This window comes from Pteronotus mesoamericanus, unplaced genomic scaffold, assembly GCF_021234165.1.
Source record: "Pteronotus mesoamericanus isolate MK-2021 breed Mesoamerican mustached bat unplaced genomic scaffold, CSHL_Meso_final scaffold_21, whole genome shotgun sequence".
NCBI classification, from domain to species: domain Eukaryota; kingdom Metazoa; phylum Chordata; class Mammalia; order Chiroptera; family Mormoopidae; genus Pteronotus; species Pteronotus mesoamericanus.
Genome location: NW_026555310.1, coordinates 28,207,889 through 28,229,442, shown reverse-complemented (window position 1 = coordinate 28,229,442; position 21,554 = coordinate 28,207,889). Strand labels below are relative to the sequence as shown.

General features: G+C 44.7%; 1 protein-coding gene and 1 pseudogene across 1 annotated transcript in view; one reads left to right on the top strand and one right to left on the bottom strand.

Moving 5' to 3' along the window:
- Nucleotides 1-1,610: 1,610 nt before the first annotated feature.
- LOC129084600 (ATP synthase subunit alpha, mitochondrial-like) lies at nucleotides 1,611-4,116 on the bottom strand (annotated as a pseudogene).
- FAM234B (family with sequence similarity 234 member B) overlaps nucleotides 4,041-21,554 on the top strand; it is a 30,840-nt gene continuing 13,326 nt past the window's right edge. The window contains exons 1-5 of the mRNA XM_054591408.1: nucleotides 4,041-4,151; nucleotides 10,825-11,223; nucleotides 14,426-14,524; nucleotides 17,588-17,776; nucleotides 20,199-20,329. Of these exons, the coding sequence (XP_054447383.1) occupies nucleotides 4,115-4,151; nucleotides 10,825-11,223; nucleotides 14,426-14,524; nucleotides 17,588-17,776; nucleotides 20,199-20,329 (855 nt within the window). The 5' untranslated portion in view covers nucleotides 4,041-4,114. The remainder of the gene's footprint in view (nucleotides 4,152-10,824; nucleotides 11,224-14,425; nucleotides 14,525-17,587; nucleotides 17,777-20,198; nucleotides 20,330-21,554) is intronic.

Here is a 21,554-nt window from a genome sequence, read left to right as displayed (position 1 = left end):
AGATTTGATGATGATCCTACGCAGGATGCTTAGGGGTTTTGAACGATACATAGGATATCACAAAGGTATTAAGAGCCAACAAATATGGGTTTCCTTTGCAAGGTATTGGAAACTTGGAAGTTTGGGGAAGGATACTCCCACTGCAGATCAGTGTTGAAAGAACAGAAGGGGCTCTTCTGGCTTCAGCTGTGACTTTCAGAAATAGAATGTCTTCTCTGCAGAGCGGCACCACAGTCCGGCCGCCTTGGCTGTCCACAGCCATCCCGCCCCAACCGCCCTTGTTTCACTTCCCGGGGAAGTGAGCCAAAGTGGGAAGTCGGGAGCCCTGGGCCGTTGGCATTTACCACAGTGACCTCAGCAGGTGTTTGGGCAATAGGTAAAGACGTTTGAATTCTGCCAGGTAACTTACAGAGGAACTCACAGGTTTTCTCTATGTAAAAGGCAAAGATCCTGGCTCATTTGATGGCTGCTTTGGATTTTTCCTTTATTTGGCAGAAAAGTACATTAAATTTGGGAAACACTGTTCTAATCCATGGTTCCTGTGTTAAAATGGAAAATAGTCTGGGGGATGGGAGAGATTCCCAGATAGCAAGTAAGGCTAAGAGGAGGAAAGCTCTGGGAGCTGGGAGCAAGCGATGCCTCAGCACTTGCGTCCCCCTGAATATAATTTGGGCAAAGCTTGGGTGATTATAGGGAAAATGGAAATGCACAAAGATTAAGCATGGAAATCCGAGGGGCTGGAGGTGCCACATCTATGAGATGTGTACATGCTCATACCCATTTATGTGCATACGCAGAATTGTGTTTATGTACACTGGTGCTTTGGGTAACTATACTGTTTAGAGCAAACAGTATAGTTTGTTTGATTAAGCAAAATCTTAATCAAACTTTAAACCATACAACTTTATTTTATGCCCACCACATAAGAAGGGACTCCCCTAGAATACACCCTTTCACCAAGAAAGCGGGCAGGTTTCTGCTTTCCTTCTCTCTTGTGTAACCTGGCTATTCTGATCCACTGTATTCTCTCCTAGAAACACAAGTTCCTGTTTTTCTGCAGCTAAAGTGGACATTTTTATACCTTACTTACTTTAAAGTTTCTTTTTTTAAAAAGATTTTATTTATTTATTTTTAGAGAGAGGGGAAGGGAGGGAGAAAGAGAGGAAGAGGAACATCAATGTGTGAGAGACACACCGACCGGTTCTCTCTCACACGCCTCCAGCTGGCAACCCGACCCACAACCCAGGCAGGTGCCCTGATCAGGAGTTGACCCGGTGACCCGTTGGTTCACAGGCTGGCATTCAATCCACCGAGACACACCAGCCAGGGCTAAAGTTTCTTTTTAAGTCAGTTTTCATGTCTCAATGTGTTCCAATGAATTAATCTGATATCGGGCAAGTCACTACTGCCTATTGACTTGCTGTGTTGCTCCTCATAGATGACCTACATAGATGTAAGATATGTGTTTGGGTTTTTTTTTTTTTTCAATATAGCACTTTATTTTTAAGGTGATCTGGAGTATAAGAGTAATCTTTTTACATGGAACTGATTACTAGAAGAAACAATCACAAAACCAACCTGGTATTTGATGAGAATCCTTAGGAGTTAGTTTAAGCTTTAAATCCAACCATGAAGTTTGTTACAATCTCTTTCAGCTCTACATTTGGCTGTTCTAAGGTTGTTCCTTCACCCCGACATTGTCCAGCAGGGCTTGGTGTTGGCTGATAACAAGAGACAAGAAAGCATTCTCAAACTTTGTGATTTTGCTGGGTTCCAGTTTATCAAGATATCCCCTTACTCTGGCATAAATAACAGCCACTTGTTCTTCAATAGCCATGGGAGAATACTGTCCTTGCTTCAGCAACTCAGTCAGATGCACACCAGGACTCAAGAGTTGTTGAGTGGCAGCATTGAGTTCAGTGCAAAGCTGAGCCAAAGCAACAACCTCCTGATACTGAGCCAATTCCAGCCACTGGCTTCATGGCCCTGGTGTGGGCAGCAGATGAAACTTGGGACAAACCAATGTAAATAGCAGGGTGGATACTCTGTAGAACAATTCTGTTTCCAAGACGATCCGTCCATCAGTGATAGAAATGACATTCTTTGGAATGTAAGAAGGCACATCAACAGCTTGTGTTTCTGTGACTGGCACTGAACACAAGTGACTGGCTCGAAGCCATCCACAGCTTTAATGCTAGTCTGCGTTGTTTCCCGCACAGAGATTGGAGGAATGATTCCAAGGCTTTCAGGACAACTCACCTATGGGTCTTGGAACCAACTGGACCCTTTCCATCAATGGCATTACCAAGGGCATCTACTACATGACCCAACACCTCGGCAGTGACAACATCCACAGTGGCTCCTTTTCACTTCATAATATCTCCTTCCTTAATTCATTTATCATTTCTAAACACAACACCACCAACATTGTCAGGTTCCAATCTCAGCAGCATACCCTTTAAGCCTGAAGAAAACTCTACCATTTCTTCTGCTTGAACATTCCTCAGCCCATGTACTTGGGCAATGCCATCACCAAGACCTAAGACACACCCAGTCTCTTCAACGTCAACAAAGGTATCAGCTCCAAGAATCCGCTCTTCAAGAACAGAGGACATTTCAGCAGTGCCAGTCTTCTGAAGGCGAGTGTTAGGGGAATGGGGATTCCTTGCAGCAATGAAGGATGATCCCAGGGCATTGTTGGAGACCAGCCTGGCTGCCAAAGAACGGAGCAGGCCATGGCCACAGTGACACACACAGCCAGCATTTTTGCAACTTCTCAGTAATCTCTCTGTAGTCGCAGCCTCTGTACTGACTCAGATATGCTTGTTAATTGTACCTCCAGAGGACTGGCAAACAGTAGAAAATTTGAGTATTGTGGAAGGCCGAAAAAAACCCCCCATTAAATGATTACATTTATGATGTTTTTAAATTGTCAAAAAATTAATAAATTATTAACAAAAGAAAAACTAACACTTATGAAACACTTTCTAGGTGTCAGGCACTGTTCTAAGTGCTTTGCATGCATCCACTTAATTCTCAGGACAACTCCATGGAATAGGAACTACTGCACCCCCATTTTGCAGATGAGAAAATTAAGGCAGAGACAGACTGAGCAACTAGCGCTAGATCTGACATCTAGGAGTTGGTGCAGTTGGGGGGGTTGAACTCATGACCTGGCCCCAGGCATTTTTCTCCTGAGGAAATGGGTAATGGGGGTGGCTGTTAGAGAATCTCAGATCACACGCACAGGATAGTCCTGTCTACAGTTTCTCGGGCAAATGAGGCAGCCTCCAACTTGAGAGGTATCTTAGAGCTTTTGTTTGACACTAAGAACTTACGTCACCTTTTTAGACCTCAGTTTTCTCTTCAGTAAAACAAGGAGGGTGGACTAGATAACACCTTTGGGTTCCTGCATTAAAAGGCTGACCTCTCGGTGCCTGTGAGGAAGAAGCAGGTCAGCTTCTGCTTCCTTAGACCCTCCAAGCAAGGAGCTGCAGGTAGGGTGTCACACACATAAACTGGTAATAAGAGATGAGGGTTGAGCTCCAGGAAGCCTGGACCTTTGCCTAAGAAACAAAGAAACAGTTGCCTGTTGTGTGCGGTGTGTTTTAAACAGATTATATAATTTAATTCTCACAGTAAACTTGGGAAGTAGATACTGGTGTCTCCATTTTAAAGAATGAAGCTGAAACTTAGTCCTACCAAGCGATTTGCCCACGTGGCCCAGCTAGGAAGGGATGAAGGCAAGACTGAAATCACGTGTCTTGACTCCAAAACCTGCGGCGCATTTCTCAAATTGCGCCTCCTTTAACACCGGTTCTGTCATTCCCCTCTCATTGCAAGCCTACGTGATAGGTAGCATCTCCCCATTTCACTGAGGAGGAAAGTGAGGCTCAAGTCACTTGCCAAGTAAGGGGCTTGGGTCCGAGTGGGCGGGAGAAGAGCCCGCAGGGGCGTGTACGAGCGTGCGTGGGCTGCAGGCAGGCTCCTCCTCTTGACCCTGCGTGGTCCAGCCGCTCGCCACCTTTTCAGGTCCCAGCCCGGCGCACCGCCCGCCTGGAACTACATTTCCCGACAGGACGCGGGCGCTCGCACGCGCACCGCGGCTTCCGCCATGGCGACGGTGCTGTCCAGGGCTCTCAAGCTCCCGGGTAAGGACTGAACCCCTCGCGACCACCCCGCCCCCACTGGGGCTGGGGAGACGGGGAGACGAGGAGGCCAGGATTTGGGGGCAAAGCCGGTCTGGGCCTAGACCCAACCCAGGTGGAGCTGGGTCCGCGCGAAGGCAAGCGGTGCGCTCTGTGGGCTGGGGTTAGTGGCGCCGGGCGGGTCGCGGATCGCGGGCACGGGGCGAGCCTGGGAGACCAGAAGGGAGGGATCGCTGGAGGCACGCGGGGCAGGTGGCCGGGAGCGGGCCGACGCTGCTGCGGTGGCGAATGTCAGAGCGCGCGGCGCCGCCCTCCCAAGGGTAGAGATGGTGAGGGGAGCATCCTTTCCGAAGCGTCGCAGACGGTGTACCGCAGAGTGCACCTGAACGGCGGGCGTGGGCGGCAGGGCGACGCGTGACCCTCCGGAGCAGCCTCTTTTCTAATTGACGGGTGTTTTCTCTCCGAGTTTACAGAAAAGGAAGATGGGAGTTACTTGGCTCATTGACCTGTCCGATGTCGCGAAGCAGTATTGGAAAAACCTAGACTTGAATGCCGCGGGTCTTTTAACGCTAGATCCTGACCTTTTGATTCCACTTAGCCTGTGGCTGTCCAGGCTAAGCATTTAGGAGGAAAATGATTTGGCATTTGCAAGTTGCAGATAAAGTGTGGGATATTTTTTAAAGAGGCACTAGTGCTGATGACAACTTCCAGAGGCAACTCAGTACTTTGGGCAACCGTTGCAAGTGTTGTGTTTGCTTGTTTTGTTTTTAATCTTCAGAATGGAACTGTGTTGGTAGAAACTTGTTTCTTTCGTGAAGACATATTATTCTACCCAAATAAAATTTAAACGTTAAGGCTTTAAAAATTTCATGGTTCTATCTAAATAATTTTTAAACATTAGGCTATAATTTTTTGCTGTTAAGGGGTTAGTGTGAAGAGCAGTTACTTTCACTAGCATTGTTAGAAAGGGCTAGTTGGGTGTCTGGTGGATATTCAGCACAAGGTGCAGGGCGGCTGCAGTCTGCTATACTGAGCCACGCGTGACGGCGTTGGGTATGGATTTGATATGAATTTGCATTTCTGTCACCAGACTTTATGACCTAAGACTTCCCCCCGCCCCACCACATGGGCTCATTAGAACATTGGAAAGAACGGAAATAATACCTATTTTGGAACGTGTATGTAACATTGAGATGAAAGGGGGAGGGGGGAATGTCCCTGTACGTGCAGGATTAATTAACTTTGAAGAGAGTAGTCTTATGTATCCTTAGTGTAGGATGATATTCTCGCAAAGGGATAATGAGATGTCAGACATATTTAGTTGTATTTCTTTTTCTTTTCTTTTTTTGCTTTTTGGTTTCTTCCCCCCAACCCTAGCATAGGTAGTGGTTATTCTCTGAGGATGGGAATGCAAGAAAGTCTTGCTTTCAAACTCCTGAGCTCTTTTGCATTCTCACATTATGAGGCTGTGGCATTATTACCCCCTGGAGTGTTCAGTTGCAGTAGCTCCGTCATCTGATAGGGTAGCGAAAACACAGTCTGTTCCTTGGGCCCGTGTTTGGACAGCAGCTTGCAGTGAGCAGTCAAGTAAGTTTGATACTTTTTAATGCCCAGATTAGCCATATATTCTTCTGATATGGGGTGGTTGTTTGTTTTGAGTTTTTTTCCCCTTGTACTTCAGTTGTCTCTTGCCTTTTCTCCCTTCCACCCCAAAAACAATTTTTAGCTTTTATGTTAAGTAAAATTTGCATTCTTTTAGCTGTTTTTGGATACACTGTAATTGGGATTGTGAGGCTGCAGTCCTGTTTGGGTTATTATGTCATGTTACCATAGTTAACTTCCTCACCATTTCTTTTAAAGGAGCAGAAATAACACATGTATTATATTAGTTGTAGGTGTGCAATGTAATGATTCAGTATTTGTGTGTATTGCGACATGATGCCCACCGTGGGGTCCTTCCTATTTTTATGTGTAAGGAAGCAGAATAGAAGAACGGCAGCTAAGGGCATACAACAGGCTTGGATTGAAATCCAGTCTTTACCAGATCTGTTACTGAATCTCTTTATGTCTTAGTTTCTTCATGTGTAATAATGATATTATTATGGAAAATTCACTGTATTTCACGCACTTTACCACATATTGACTTTATGGGATTATTTGGCAAAGTGAAAGAGATGGATATACTTGAGAGGTTTGTTAACCTTTGACATGTTAGTTATTTAAGAAGTGTTAGCTCTTATTATTATCATCATTATTAACACCGTGATCACTTATGAATATGATACTTGAAGGAGGGCGATGTAATAGTGAGTTAATGACAGATGTCCTCAACCTCTTGAGGAAAGAGCAGTGGCTGGGAATGTATTTCACAGTCTCATACCCTTCCACTAAGCTCATGGAAAGATCTTTGGCTCACGTGCATACAGTGAGGTTAATTAATAACAGAAGGACAATGTAACATTTATAAAGCAGCCTTTGAGACTGTTGTCTTTTAAGTATATGTTTTTTTAGTTCATTTTAAAGTTTGTAGGTCAAACACTGACAGGAACATCAGCATAATGTTACTGCAATGGTTTGTTTTATTATGTGTAACTTAGAATGATTATGTGCCCTGCTTGGATAAACTAATCCATGATGTGAATTATTTGCCTTTAGTTGCAGTAGAGTGTGTAGTATAGTCTATGTAAAGTATAGTACATGTCAATAAATAGTATATATTATAGTATATGTTCTTGGAAACCTTTGGGGATGGAACAGTTGCATCTCTTTCCTGCTTATGTTTTCATCCATACTGTTTTGGGAATGGTATGTAACTTAGTGTCCTCAGTCTTCCTATGGGGAAAGTGATAGCTTTGGGAAGCTCATTTATATTGATGTATTGTGAAATCCGTGTCTTCTTCTTCATTCTCTGAAAGCCTTTCGTTGATTAAAAATGTAGGTGGTGGCTGAAATCATCAGAGAAGAGAGTGTTAAAGTGCCCTGAGCTTAGAAGCATGTTTTTGATGTTAGCTTCTCAGTCTAAAGAATTAATGTTTATACACCCTTGTTATCTTTCTGTGAAATGTAGGTAGAAAAAACATTCACTTAAGAGTTCTCTAATCAAAATTTGCAGTCAGTGATAATTAAGCTGAGATTTGTCTTTGAACTATCTGGAAAAATATGTACTATTAATAGTATAAAAGTAAATATTTATCTTAAGAGTTTGGACAAGAATTGGTTCTCTTCTAAGATCTTTGAAAGAAAGACACAAGAATAAAATAGCCTCTAAGTTCTTGCACGCTTGCCTTTGTACTTCAGAAATGTGTCTGGATCAGAGTTCTTGTACTTCACGAGAACTTTTACGTATTGTGGCATGATCTTTTTTCTCTGAGAACTTTTATATACTGTGGCATGATCTTTTAGGAATATGTTACTGTGGAGAAGTCAGCCTGATTTTTGTTTCCATCATTAGTGACTTGATTCTTTTTCCCTTGGCCTGGCTGCTCATATGATTCTTTCTTTGTCCTTAAAGTTCAATGACTTTACTAGAATATGTTTCACTATTGATTATTCTTTATCAGTTTTTCTTGGGACTCACTGTATTATTTATTCTGGAGTTTTAGGTCTGGCTTTATTGAAGGAACTTTTTTTGGTATATCTTTTACTTTATTATTTTTTACTCCTCACCCAAGGATATATTCATTGATTCCAGAGAGAGAGAGAGAGATATATCGATGTGAAAGAAATATCTATTGGTTGCCCCACTTTGACCCCCTGTACATGCCCTAAGTGGGAACTGAACCCACAACCTGGGCACATACCGTGACTGGGAATTGAACCTGTGACCTTTTGGTTTATGGGATGATGCTCCAACCAACTGAGCCACACTGGCCAGGGCTGTATATCTTTTAAATACTGTTTTCGGTTCCACTTTTTTTCCCTTGTTCTCCTCTTCTGTTATGCATTTATTGGATCATCTTTGTTTTCTCTAGTCATCCCTTTCTTTCTAGTCCTATTAAAATAGGGATGACTTGCTTATTTAGTCTGTACAGGCTTCAAAGCCAGGTTGCCTGGGTTTGAATCCTTGCATTATCACTTACTTGCTGTTTAGCTATGGGTCAGTTAAATTTCCAAATCTCTGTGTCCTCATCTTTAAAATGGGGATAATAATATGCTTACCTCAAAGAGCTGTTATGAAGACTTACTGAGGTAAGACAGTAAAAGGGCTTGAAAGGGTGCATAGTAAGGAGTCGGAATTGCCAGCCATTGTTATTTCCATTTCATTTTTATTAACTGTCACCAGTCTGTCCTTTAGTGTCTCTGTTGTCAGCAGGTGTGTTATTTTTGCTGATCCTGGCAAAGATACCTTCTCTAAAATTGTTTTATTATTGTCTTCAGTTTTTCTGTGCCCTGCTTGTTTACTTGTAATCTTCTTTATTGAACTGTCATTTCTTCTTAGAAATATTATATTTTTTTCTTATTTCAGAGAAGGCTATTTTCTATAATTTCTTGGGATCCGTGGGGAAGTATCCATTCATTATTTCTTACATTTCATGGTATCATTTGTCCAGCATTTGTTCTTTAGTTGACTTTGACATTTTGTTGTGACTTTTTTCTCAAATATTTGTAGAACTTTGTAGTATCTTAAAGAATGACTGCTATTGATGGTTTCTTTCAAATTGTTATTCATCTTTATATGCACAGTTGTTTTACGACTCCCTACTGGCTGACAAAGAGGCAGAGGCTGGGGCCAGAGGAGTGAACTAGGGCAATTAATTGGAGGCCGGAAGTAGGTCTGTGAACTCAAGAGTCCTTTTTTCCCAGCTGCTGCTCCTTGGGAGTCACTGTCCTGGCTGGCAGGGGGCTGCCAGTTTGTCACAGGACCTCAGCATGCTGACTTAGCACTTACTTCTCTTTGTTTCTTATGCCAGTCATCAACTTATTGCGCCTGAAAGTAGATCTGGGCCTATTATTATTATTATTTAAAAAAATTTTTTTAATCCTCACCTAAGGATATATTTTTATGGATTTTAGAGAAAGAGGAAGGGGGAGGGAGGGAGACAGAGAGAAAGAGAGAGAGGGAGAGAGATGGGGGGAAGGTGGAGGAGGAGAGAGAAAGAAAGAGAGACAGAGGGAGATAGGGGGAAGGTGCAGGGGGAGAGGAAGAGAGAGAGCGAGAGAGACATCGATGTGATAGAGAAGCATTGATTGCTTGCCACCCTTATGCACCCTGACACCCTGACAGGGGATTGAACCTGCAACCTTTTTGTTGTGCAGGATGGCTCTCCTACCAACCGAGTCGCCCAGCCAGGACCACAGTGTTCAGTTTTGAATCAAACATTTATTGACTTTCAATGAACCAAACACTAAACTTTACACTAAAGATTTTAATTCGCAGAGCCCCTGGCTGGGTAGCTCAGTTGGTCAGAGCATCTGTCCCGATACACCAAGGTTGTGGGCTCCGTCTCCAGTCAAGGCACACGGAAGAATCAACCACTGATGCGTAAATAAGTGAAACAACAAATTGACATTCCTTGCTCTCTCTTTCTCCCCATTGCTCTCACTCTAAAATCAATTTTCCAAAAAAAGATTTTACTTCCCATTTAATGTTTTATTTTTTCATTTCATGTCTTGAGCAAATTGAGACTTAATAATATGTGAAGTGACGTAACCAAGATAGCAGAGGCAGAGATTAACATCAAAATTCTTTTTCCCTTTTAAATTAGATTTTTATATTTCTTCTTAACAAAACATTTAAAGCAGCATTTACATTAGTACCAGCTTACCAGGTAATTTCCAAAAACAGAAACTTTTTCTTGGTTTTTACTTGGTTCTAACATGAAATAAAGGCATAAAATCACCCAGTCATTGGTGTGAGGGCCAAGGGGCGGCTTGCGAGGAGGTGTGAGAGCCCTCCTGTAATTTCCGCCTCTTCGCTGCCCCAAATGAGCGTAAGGTCTAAGTAAAAACATGCCCTTGTTGTGTAAACCAGCTTCAGGACAAGTCCTCCTCTTCTGCATTCCTGCTCAATCCCACCCCTCCCAGAGCACATGCTCGGAAGAACAAGTTTAGAGATAAACACTGTTTCCTGAAACGTGTACTTGAAAGGGCATCGCACTCCCAGGAAGGTTCTCAGGAGTGAATTTCCAGTGAGACATCTCCAGTGGCATTTAGCCTCCACCTTCTAAGTTGTTTCAGAGAAGTAATTGGGAAGACACAAATATTGGACTGTGAGGGGCAGTATAGAGAGAAGAATTGTTCTAAAAGTTTAGGAAGTCCCAGGGAAGACTGGAACACCACACCCCTAAGAAAATATGCATATGAGGCATATGGAAGGTTGGTGATAGAAGAGCCATCATCTTTTTCACTAGAGAGATTCAAGCACATTAAGAGAGGTGTTAAATAAATAAACAAAAAACCTAAAAAGGCATTTGAAATTTGCTTTCTCTTTTCCTTTCCAATTTCTTAAACTCATGCAAGCAGTAATTCTAGAACACTGTGATCCCCTGCACCCCCCGCCTTCTTTTCTTCATGCTGGCAGCTATTTTACAGAGCCACAAAGGTCCAGGCTTGCAAATCTAGCTTTGTTTCACTTTGTTCAGTCCTGTGTATTTTCCTAGGTGCTTAGAGTTGCCATGTACTTGGGGAGGGTTTCTCCTTCCTTCTCCTTAAAGCTCTCTCTTTCTGTTTTCCTCAGGGAAGAAGAGCCCAGACCTAGGCGAGTACGATCCCCTCACGCAGGCCGACAGTGACGAGAGTGAAGATGATCTCGTGCTTGACCTGCAGCAGAAGAACGGAGGGGTCAAAAATGGGAAGAGTCCTCTGGGAGAAGTGCCAGAGCCCGACTCAGATGCTGACATTGCAGGGGCTGCAAAGTCTCATCTTTCGGAGGTCACCACTGAGGGGTACCCCTCGGAACCCCTTGGAGGCCTGGAGCAGAAGGCAACCTCCTCCATCGTGTCCTACGTGCGCACGTCTGTGTTCCTCCTGACTTTGGTGATCTCAATGGTCCTGGTGCTGGTGTGCGCGTTCCTGATCCCCTGCCCCCCGAGGGATCTGCACAGCACTTGGGGCCGCCACCTGGGCCCCCAGGGAGGTGAGTTGTAGGGTTTTCAGCCCTAGTTCTGTAAAGTTTCTGATGGCATTAAAACCTTCCTCCGGGTCTTTAAAAATTAGTGTGTGTCAAATAGGAATTCTCCCCCAGTGGGTAGAGGTGCCTTTAGGAGCTTAAGATTTGAAATCAAATAAAAAGATGGATTGATAAAGCTCAAAAAACTTGGGGAGATCACTGCTTTGTTGTGTTTCTGTTGGCATTTTTTTTTTCCATTTACAGCTTACTTTTCAATATTATTTTATATTGGTTTTAGGTAAACAGCATAGTGTTAGACTTTACGAAGTGTTCACTATTTTCAGTACCCACATGGTACCGTACATAGTTATTGCAATGTTATTGACTTATGTCCCCTGTGCTGTACTTTACATCTCTGTGACTATTTCCTGACTAGCAGTTTATAGTTTTTAATACAATGGAATATTATTCAGCCATAAAAAAGAATGAAATCTAACCATTTGCGACAGCATGGATGGACCTAGAGGGTATTATGTTTGGTGAAATAAGTCAGTCAGAGAAAGACAAATACCATATGATTTCACTTTTATGTGGAATGTAAAGAACAAAATAAATGAACAAACAAAATTGAAACAGACTCATAGACACAGAGAACAGACTGGTGGTTGCCAGAGGGGAGGGGCGCTGGGTGAAAGAGGTGTTGGCGTTGGTCCTAATTTGACGTACATGGGACAGAGCATTGGTTTGCTGTGTTCCTGATGCAGCCAACGCTGTCAGAGGAGAGCAAAGCTGTCGGAAGGGCTGTTTAAGAGAAAAGTAAGACACAAGGCCTGGCCAGACCAGAAGCCAGTGCCCCTCGAGGACCCTCCGGCATTCATCGACTATAGAAACCTGACCTAATTTGAATTTTGAAATAATTTCTTTTCAAGTAAAAGAGTTGCTTTCTTGTAGCAACTTTTCTTCCTTGCTCCTCATGGTTAAGATGGTGCTGCCCAAGTCATTCTAGCTATTTTGTCTCATTTTGGAGCAAGTTTCTTTAAAATAGTTTGCTCTGGGTCAGGAATGGAGATTACATCTAAATTGGCAGTGGTGAGCAGTCCTGTCTCTTGTAAACGGCATTAAAGCCGAAAGGGTTCAGAACCCACCATCCCCAAATAGGTTGCTTTGGCATATTGATTACTTTGACTTAAAGGCACTTTAACAACAGCAGATGCAAGAAGGCCACTCTGACCTTCAATTCTTCTTAATATCAAGAGATAAAACTCCCATGTGAGAGATGGGAGTTTTTCCTATACCAAAAGGAAAGAAACATTCTTATCAGAGACAGGCAGTGGAGGCCAAGAGAAATGAGTACAAACAGACCTTTTTAAAATCCCTCTTATCTTTCTCTGGTCTCCACCTATATTTCAGTCACCTTTCTACAGCTGCCACTCTACTGAACCTGGGATGTAAGCGCTTAGGCCTAGCCACCGCTGGGTCTTCATGTTCCTGTGGGGACTTCTGGTACATGTACAATTCTGTCAAATAAAATTTAAATGCTTTTCTTGTTAGTCTGTCTTATGTCAGTCCCAGCTGGAAACCCTATGAGGGTAGAGGAACAGAGTTCGTTCCCCTACAGTATTCCTATACCCCTGTGTTACCTCGATCTAGAGATACTTCATCTCGGGCGTTTCGTGATCCTGGTTGAAGTAGCCGCCGAAGGCTTCTGGGTTCTCATCTCTACTTTCTCTTAAGGTTGAACTGGGTGACTCTGACTTACGTTTCTTCCACACAGAATATCTCTTCCTTCCTTTTTTGATTTTTCTGTGTGAGCTCTTGTAATGTTTATATACAGTGTAAAAACTAGTAACAGGCTTTCGGGACACCCAACACCCAGTTTAAGAAAGAGGTCCCATAATGGCTTCTGAAACCTCCGTGTGTCTCTCCTATGTCCTCCTACTGTCCTGAGGTGATTTTTTTTTTTTTTACTTCTCTTTATAGTTTTACCACTTATGTATCCGTAAACTATAGTCTTTAATTTTGCCTGGTTTTGAATTTTATATAAATGCAATCGTAGTCTCCTGTGAATGCCTTTTTTTCCAACATATTAAAAAATATTGTTGTGGTTCATCCATACTGAGGTCCTGTAGCTAGAGTTTGTTCACTTTCACCGCCGTGTAATTTTCCATGGTATGTCTGTCTCATGATTTACTAATCCATTTTACTGTTAACAGACATTTATTTAGGTGGCTTCTATTTAAAAAAATAATGCTGCTAAGAAGGTTCTTGTACATATTTCCCGATGCAGTGTGTAAGAATTTCTCTAGGGCATACACCCAGGAGCGAAATTGCTGGGTCCTGCGGTATGTGCATGTTCAACCTCAGCTTCCCCATGGCAGTTGTACCAGTTCACACGTCCACTAGCCATGTGGCAGCTCTCTCCGCATTGGGCAGGCACCCTCTGACTCCGCCCTGTTGCGGGGGCGGCGGGGGGGCGGGGCCCGTAGGGTTGGTTGTCACTGCCAGGTGGAGATGGAAGTCCGGGCATCCGCTGGGCCTCTGCTGACACCACCCAGGTGGGATTGAGAAGGGGGACGGGGCCCCCTCATTAGTGCTGGGAGGGCTGGAACCGGAGGCTTCCCAGGCGTGTGGGGGGCCTTAAAGCTGCTAGGGGGCGAAGGTCCTGTCTCCCCACCTGGTCTCCTCCGACGTGACCCCGGGGGAGGAGGCAGGGGTGCCTTGTTACCGCTGGGCAAGAGCGAAGGTCTAGGCTCCCCACTTGGCCTTTGCTGTGGGGGTGGGGCCATGGTTTTATCTGTGTTGTTTGGCTGGACTAGAGCAGTTAGTATCTGAAACTTTTCTGTCTTGCCAGGCTAGGGGAGCCCGCTTTTCTGGGGGCTTTGTGGTCTGTACCTGTGGGTGTTCTGGGTTGCCAGCTTCTGCAGCACCTAGTCGGGGGTAGATGAGGCCAAAAAAACCCCAGAGGGTCATCATCTCTTGTCATTCCTCGGGTCTCACAGTCCCTCGCTGGTCTACCTTCTCACCACCTTCCAGAGACTTCCTATATTTATTTTCTGTATAATGTCCAGGGATTTTAGCTGTATTTAGTGAGAAGAATAGGCAGAATCATCTTTTACCTAAGAACCAGAAGCCTGCCTGATTGTTAAGGAAGTGCGGGCACTGTGTATTCATTCTTTTTTAACTGGTTTGCGTTAACTTGCTAAGGGTTTTTTAAAATTGTGTTTTTCAGGTGGGGACCTGTCTCCTTTGGAGCTGGCGGATGTGAATGGCGATGGCCTGCGTGACGTGCTTCTCTCCTTTGTAACTTCGAGGAATGGGAGTGCAGTCGGTAAGAGACGTGACTTCTAGAGGCTGCTGCGGAGCAGCTCATTGACTGGAGGGGCTGCGAGCTAAGTGAAAGCGTCCCCTGAGGGCCACTGTGGGAAAGGGCCTGCATCAGTCACTGTGCACCTGTCGTACAAGATAAACCCTATCAGCACGTTCCTGTGTTTAAGTAAAGCTCATTTCAAGAAATTATAGAGCTTGGTAGCTGCAGGGAACTTGTTGTGGTCACCGGCCTGGTGAAGAAGCTGAGATCCAGAGAAGTGCCTTGCCCACCACATACCTGCAGTGCTCAGCATCAGTTCTTAGGTTTCTTGAGTTTTCTCCCAGTCAGCGTTCCTCAGCCTCTTGGATTATAATGAACATTGACGATCCTACCTCCCTATCCCTGGCAGAAAGCTTTTGTTCCTGTCCTGATGCATCTTTCACACTTACATCTGGGCTGGGTGTTTTCCTATTACTCCTTCTGTGTACCCCTCTGTCTCTGCTTTCCATTCTGCTCTCTGCTTTGCAAGGCCGGTCCGTGTGGCTTAATGTCAAGGGTCTCCCTTGCCCGCGGACTTCCAGTTGGGTTTGGCCAGTGGGAAGCACAGGCAAGAAATTGAAGGAGAGGAGGGGAGGGAAGAGAGAGTGTGTATTCCTCTGGCTCCCTCCCTGCTGGGGTGACTGCCGTCTGGCTACATCCTTGACCACAGGTCATAGCTCCTGTCGAGGTGGTCCTCTTACAGGACTTTCTGGATTCCAGTACTCACTTCCTCCACTGTCTGTCTGGGCCTGTGGGAATAGCAACAGTTCTGAGGGACTGTACCATTCCTGGTGGTTTCCCTGTGCCCTAACCACATCCTGTCTCGCTATTAAACGTTTCACAACCTACCCTAACTGAGCGGGCTGTTTCCTGAGACCCCAGCAGTTACACATGTCAACTGGGAAAAATAAGTTCTGCATATTTGGCATAGGTACACGGCAGCTTTGGTTTGTCTTACAGCCTCCATCAAAGTGCACTTGAACTATAGTCTGCACGGTGATACAAGAACTCAAGTTTGAGCCTGAGGATGCCCTAGTAACTACTTTCTAATCATCTAGGTCCATTTTAGAGAATTTTAGGTTGTGTGCCTCCCTGATGTTATAAGAGATACCTTATAGACCTGATGGGGATGAATGGCAGCAGACTCTGGGGCTTGTGCACTGTGTAGGAGCAATTTGGGCATAGATCTGTTATAGGGAGAACCTGCAGGCAAGAAACTGACTATTATACGGTTGACCCTGAGTTATATTTTTTTTCCTTCCCATGGCTCATTAAGTAGCCTTTGAAGTAAAAATTATCCCCATCCACTTTTAGATTTAGAGGTTTTGTGTGTGTGTTGTTTTTTTTTTTTTTTTTTTTTTTTTGTATTTTGCATGTTTGCTATTTATCAGGACTCGTAATGACAAGGTCATGGGTTTGGTTGGACACAGTATGAACCAGCCTGATTTGGCAATAAATTTTAAAAAGAACATAGCTAACATATGGCACTTTCTATGTGCTATGCACCATTGTAAGTCTATAACATATTATGGATTAATTTATCGGTCAGCTCAATCCCATGAGGTAGGCTAATGTTATTACCCCCTGTTTGCAAATGGGGAAACTGAGATATAGTGAGGCTAAAGAACTTGCCCAGTGTTCCCCAGCTTGTAAATGATAGAGCTGGGCTCCAGGTCTGGGAATGTGGCTGTGGAGGTCATGTTCTTGACCCTTTCATCTAACTGCTGTGCACAAAACTCCACACACTGGGTTCTAAGATCTGTGCCATGGAGGATAAGGATTGTGTTTTTTTATTTGTTTGTTCTGTTGCTCATCCATTCACTCTATAAATGTGCATTAAATGTCTGCTGTGTTCCTTATGTTGAGCTGTGCTGGTTACATTTAGCTAAACAAATGAGTGTGGTTTTTGCCATAAGGAGTCACAGGCTAGTGTGGAGGGATAACCCATCATCCTCTAGAAAAAGATGGGTCAGAGAATTGATGTAGAGTTGGTAGGGTCCTGCGGGAGGAAGGGCAGCACAATATGTTAATCACAGCATCCCTGGGGAGTCTGGACATTGGCATTTATTACCATGATTTGTCATGTGTATCACTGCTTCTGGCAGCCAAGGCTGAAACAGTGAGCTGCAGGTCATCCTGTGCTTTCAGGCTGTCTGTTTAATCAGCAGCACTGAGGAATAGGTGCCATGAAGCTGTATTGGCTGTGCTGGAGGTGCAAAGTGTGTGAGATGGGTCGGTATCCCACACTGAAAGTGAATGTAAAGCTGGCGCCAGAGAAGGTTATTATTCTGCTATGTTAATTGACATAAAATATTTTTCATTAAAGAGGTGAGCTACTCCAGTTCTTTACCAGCTATCCTTGGGCCTCGGTATTACGTTTTCCCAAATATTCTATCCTGAGCAGGGCCAAATCAGTTGATTCCAGTGAACTCTAAACCAGGAAGATCTACTGATCGTTGCTAGGTGTAATCCTTTTTTGTTTTTGTTTTTGTTTTTAATTTTTTTTTCTGCTCTCAGGGAGCATTTGCTAGTGATGATTAGAATTCAGGTATTTTGCTCCCTGCTCTGCAGGTATTCTAGTTTAGCCTCAGTTTTCTGAGCATATCTTTTTCCCTCCTGTTCTTTTCATTTTTTTGTTATTGTTCTCAATAACTACTTTCTCTTATTCTTGATTATTTTGCTCCTTTTTTAATTTAGAAAACAATTGGCTGCTACTTATTAGGTGCTTTGTAAGACACGGAGGGTAAAGAAATTAATGCAACAGTCGTTGTCCTTAAGGATATTGGTATTTTGTGGCACTCAGGTGACAGGCCCAGAAACCATAAGGCAGCCCGGAGGAGGTCCATGGCTCTGGTCCTGGACGAGAGATGTGTTGAGCAGACGTGGCAGGCACTCTGTTTTTAGACCTTGTTGCCTGAAATAGGAGTGCACAGGTGTGAGATGCTGCCTTCCCACCATTTATTTTGGTTTTCTGGTCTCTTGGTCATCCCCACCTCTTATTTTCTCTGCCTCCTTTCCTGTCTTCTCTCTTTTGTGTGCTTTTAGGTGTCTCAGGGCCAACTGCTCTGCTTGTGTGCCTTTCGGGGATGAATGGCAGCACACTCTGGTCTAGTCCGCTCCCTGAGGAGGCTCGAGACATTACATGCTTGGATCTGATGCCAGGAAGCATGGCCGGGACCATCTGCCTTGTGACAGGGACACGCAAGATGTTCAGCGCATTCAATGCGACATCAGGTAAAAGTCATTCGCCACAAAATATCTCTGCTCCAGTGAGCCACAATCTCAGATCAGAACAATCTGCTGAGCAAGGGACCTTTCCATTCTCACTTGGTGTAAAATCTCATTCACTACTTTGGAAGGTGTTATTTAGGGAGATAGTAGAAGGAGAGGTAACAGATTGAGTGCTAGATCCATGGTTTAACCTGAGCAGACAATACCGTAAGGCCTTTGGTTTCAGTAGTCTCCCTACTTTGTTGTTTGCACAAAAGACAGCTGAGTGTTGTCTCTTCATATTTGATATATAGAGGGTCCATGTGTAAACTCAGCCCTTAACTACTTAAAAATCTGTTGGTGAAGACAGTAAGGTTTGTTGAGGTATGTTGATTTGGCCTTTTATCTTACTGTGTTCAGACATACGTGACAAAAGGAATGAAAAAGAATCACAGTAATGAAGGCCCTTTACAGGGTCATAAGTATATTGCAAGCATGCTTGTTAACACCTTGGACTCAAGTGAAGCTGAATAAATTTCATCCTTCCCAGGTTTAGCGGATGGAGTTTGGTCATTAGGTACTTCTGAGCAAAAAAAAATTGAATGTGAGTTAACTCAAGTTGAAGTCACCTTGAAAATCTCCTACAGTGTCCTACTCATGTGAAAACATGTTAGGAGAGAGAGTTAGTCTCCTGGTTGGCTGCCCCAGGGGATTCCTTAATAGTTGTAATAATCTCTAATCTCTAACTGATCAATTCCTCTGTCCCAGACAAGTGGGTTCCTCTTGTTATCGAACAAAAATGGGCCCCTCTGCCAAAAGGTGAACTCGAGAGAAATGGGTGAGAAAGGAAAGGTTTTTATTCAGATGCAGAACGATCTGGGAGAACAGAGGACTCCCCATCTCGAGCTCATCTCCACAAAACCAGGCAAGACCCAGCCACCCTCAGCGAGACAAAACGGAAGGCAGTGCCTGGGGTTCCTGCTCCATTTTAAAGTACCATCCTTTGGGGCCCGAGAGGGCTGCTAAGCGGTCATCCAGGCAGCTTAGCTTGTTCCCAGCTGCTGTCTGGCTTCAGGCTCCCGCCTGGAGGCTGTGTGTGGAGCTGGCACTGCCACTGGCCGTGCAGCTGCTGGGGCCACAAGTTCTCATGCTCCTGGGCCAGAGAGCATGGTGAGCGCACTGGTGAGTGCTCCACCAGGTCAGTGAAAGAGACAGAAACTCCCTGCTGGTGGCCATGGGCCACGTGACTACCAAGGTCACGTGGCCCATGGAGACGACAGGCCAGTGCACTGAGGGCAGGTCCCTAGCAGTGAGCAATGAGGAAGAGAGAGTTTTTTTCTTCCCCTGGGTTTATATTAGTTTTGATATGGAATAGACCAGGTGCTTTCAAAGAATGACCAATTAATTTCTAAACTTTTGTATCCTTTGGGTGGGTCCACCTCCCAACCAATCCCTTCTTTGCCTGGGCCAGACGGACAGGCCTCTTTGGTCCAGCACCCCCACCCCTGCTGCCATTTTAACTTCTTTTGCGCATGTGCCTGCCTTGCCCTAGTGCTACCCTCAATCTGGTACTGGGACGGGGTAGGGGCTTTTTCCCTCTATCCAATTATCTTGCCTGCCTTGTATGTGCTCGGTGTAAGAACCTCCTCCTGTTGCCACCATGGCTGATGGGGGAGACTCCCATGGTGCTCTGTCAGCTCTGTGCCTCCCATGCCCTGGTCCCCCAGGAAGCAAGTTGCCCACACTCAATGGCCACTGGCAGAGAGTGACTGAACCAGAGCCTGAGTAAAGGGACTGGGGACCCCGCACAGCCTCCGAGGCAGCGCCGAGGCCTGCCTCAGCGGGAGGGGCAGGGCAGCTGTAGCCACAAGCAATACCTCCGCACCTGGGCGCACCCGGGCAGAGTGTCTGCAAAGCAGGTGCTGGGATCAGTGCGACCTCACAGTCCTGGGGACGTGCTGCCATACCCGATGTCTTTGCCTTAACCCCAGGAGGTTCCCGAAGGTATCGTCCGGCTCTACCACCCCTTAGTGTCCCAGGGGTGTGGCCCCCGCAGCAGTGGCTTCCAGGTCCCATTCCTGTGGCCCAGCTCCATCTCCCCGGGGACCCCACCTATTGCCCACCCTCAGCCCGCTCCCAACTGTCCAGGCAGGCTGTCCGCTGGTATCACTCTCTCCTGCAGAGACTTTAGTACCACCATTTAATCTAAAAAATCTAATTGTGACATTATTACACAGGTTTGTTAGCTGGACACTTGAGGATTTCAGCGCATACTCCCTGCTCCTTCCTTCCCAGTAAGAAAAAAACTAAAGGAAAAAGGAAGTAGGAGTTGCTGCCTATTGTGCTGCCTATTGTCCAGCCTTTGCATTTCTGTTTTCTGGCCTTGGGCCATTGCGGCTGCCTCTCCCTGAAAGCCCCAGTTGACTGCCTGTGTATCCTTCCCTAGGGAAAACTCTTTGGACCTTAAACGCAAACTACTTACCCAACAGCACCCTGGGGGCCCCAGGGGTGGTGCTGCCAGATGTGGATGAAGATGGCGTTAGAGACCTTGCGGTTCTGGCTGTTGGGGAATCACAGGTAGGCCGTATATTAAATGGTCCTCGTTTCTTGTAGAGAATCCTTCAACTTTAGTTAGTTCTTTGTATTGTTATTATAAATGCTGCTTGAAACCTCTTATTATAAGGGCTTAGATTTAAAGAAATTTGCTCTGGAAAATTAAATGGATAAGCTGTCACTCCGAACCCATTCCCCTGGCAGTCTCACTGTGGCTCCATTCACTGTGGCAGGGACGGCGGGGGGCGGGGAGGGCGGGCTTCGATCCAGGGGAGGTCTGTGTGTGAAGTCTGCCCTGTCTGTTGTTTTGTAACTTTGTGGCCTTGGGCCAGCCAGGAACCTACTCAAACCCTAGCTTCTTCGTAAGTAAAATGGGAATGTTACATCTACTGGCAGGATTGTTACGAAGTCCAAGCTAACATATATAAAGTGCCTGGCATAGTGCCTATGTGTATGTATTCTTTTATTATATTTAACTTTTATTACAACTATAAAAGAAAAGATAGACCGATAGAGAGTTTATAAAACAAATATAGAGAAAAATGTAAGTTAGACAAGAAATAAGAAGAGTGACCGAAGAAAAGAGAGTTGCAGTTAAGGCTGTGCAGCACAGACTTTGATTCTGGTACAGTGGTCCTCAATTTACGCTCCTGAACTATGCTTCCTGGAGCTCCATTGCCCTGGAGCTCCATTGCCCTGGAGCTAATTCTTCTCCGCCTCAGTAAAATAATTGTTAGGCATTTTTTCTCCCTAAATTACAGAATTAATGAAGATAATTATCTCAGTTTTAAGTTTTTATTCCTGAAGTTTTTCTCGGAGCTCATGTCAAAGTCTCTCTAAGACATCCTAGTGTCACTCTGCCGGAACATGTGTGTGGACAAAAGAACTGAACAATCTGGAAAGAATAGTTGTAGAAGAATGTAGATACAGATCATTTTTTTATCTCATTGGATAATTTTAATTTTAGTAGACCTTGTGTTTGCTGTTGTGATTTTTGTAATGCGTATGTGGAGTTGTAAAATCTGCAAGTACTATTATTTAGAACAGAATTAAATCTATCCGTTTTTTGTGGTGTTCGGCCAAGAGCACCGTGAACTATGTTAAAGTGCCCCGCCAGTCTCGAGTTTGGGGGGTACTGCTCTCGTACACCGGGCGAACCTGATGTTTGAGAGATGAGAGGAAAGAAGAAAGGTGACAGAAGTTTCTGAAGGCTAGTCCAGGTTAAGGGTGCTTTCCGTTAGTTCTCCTT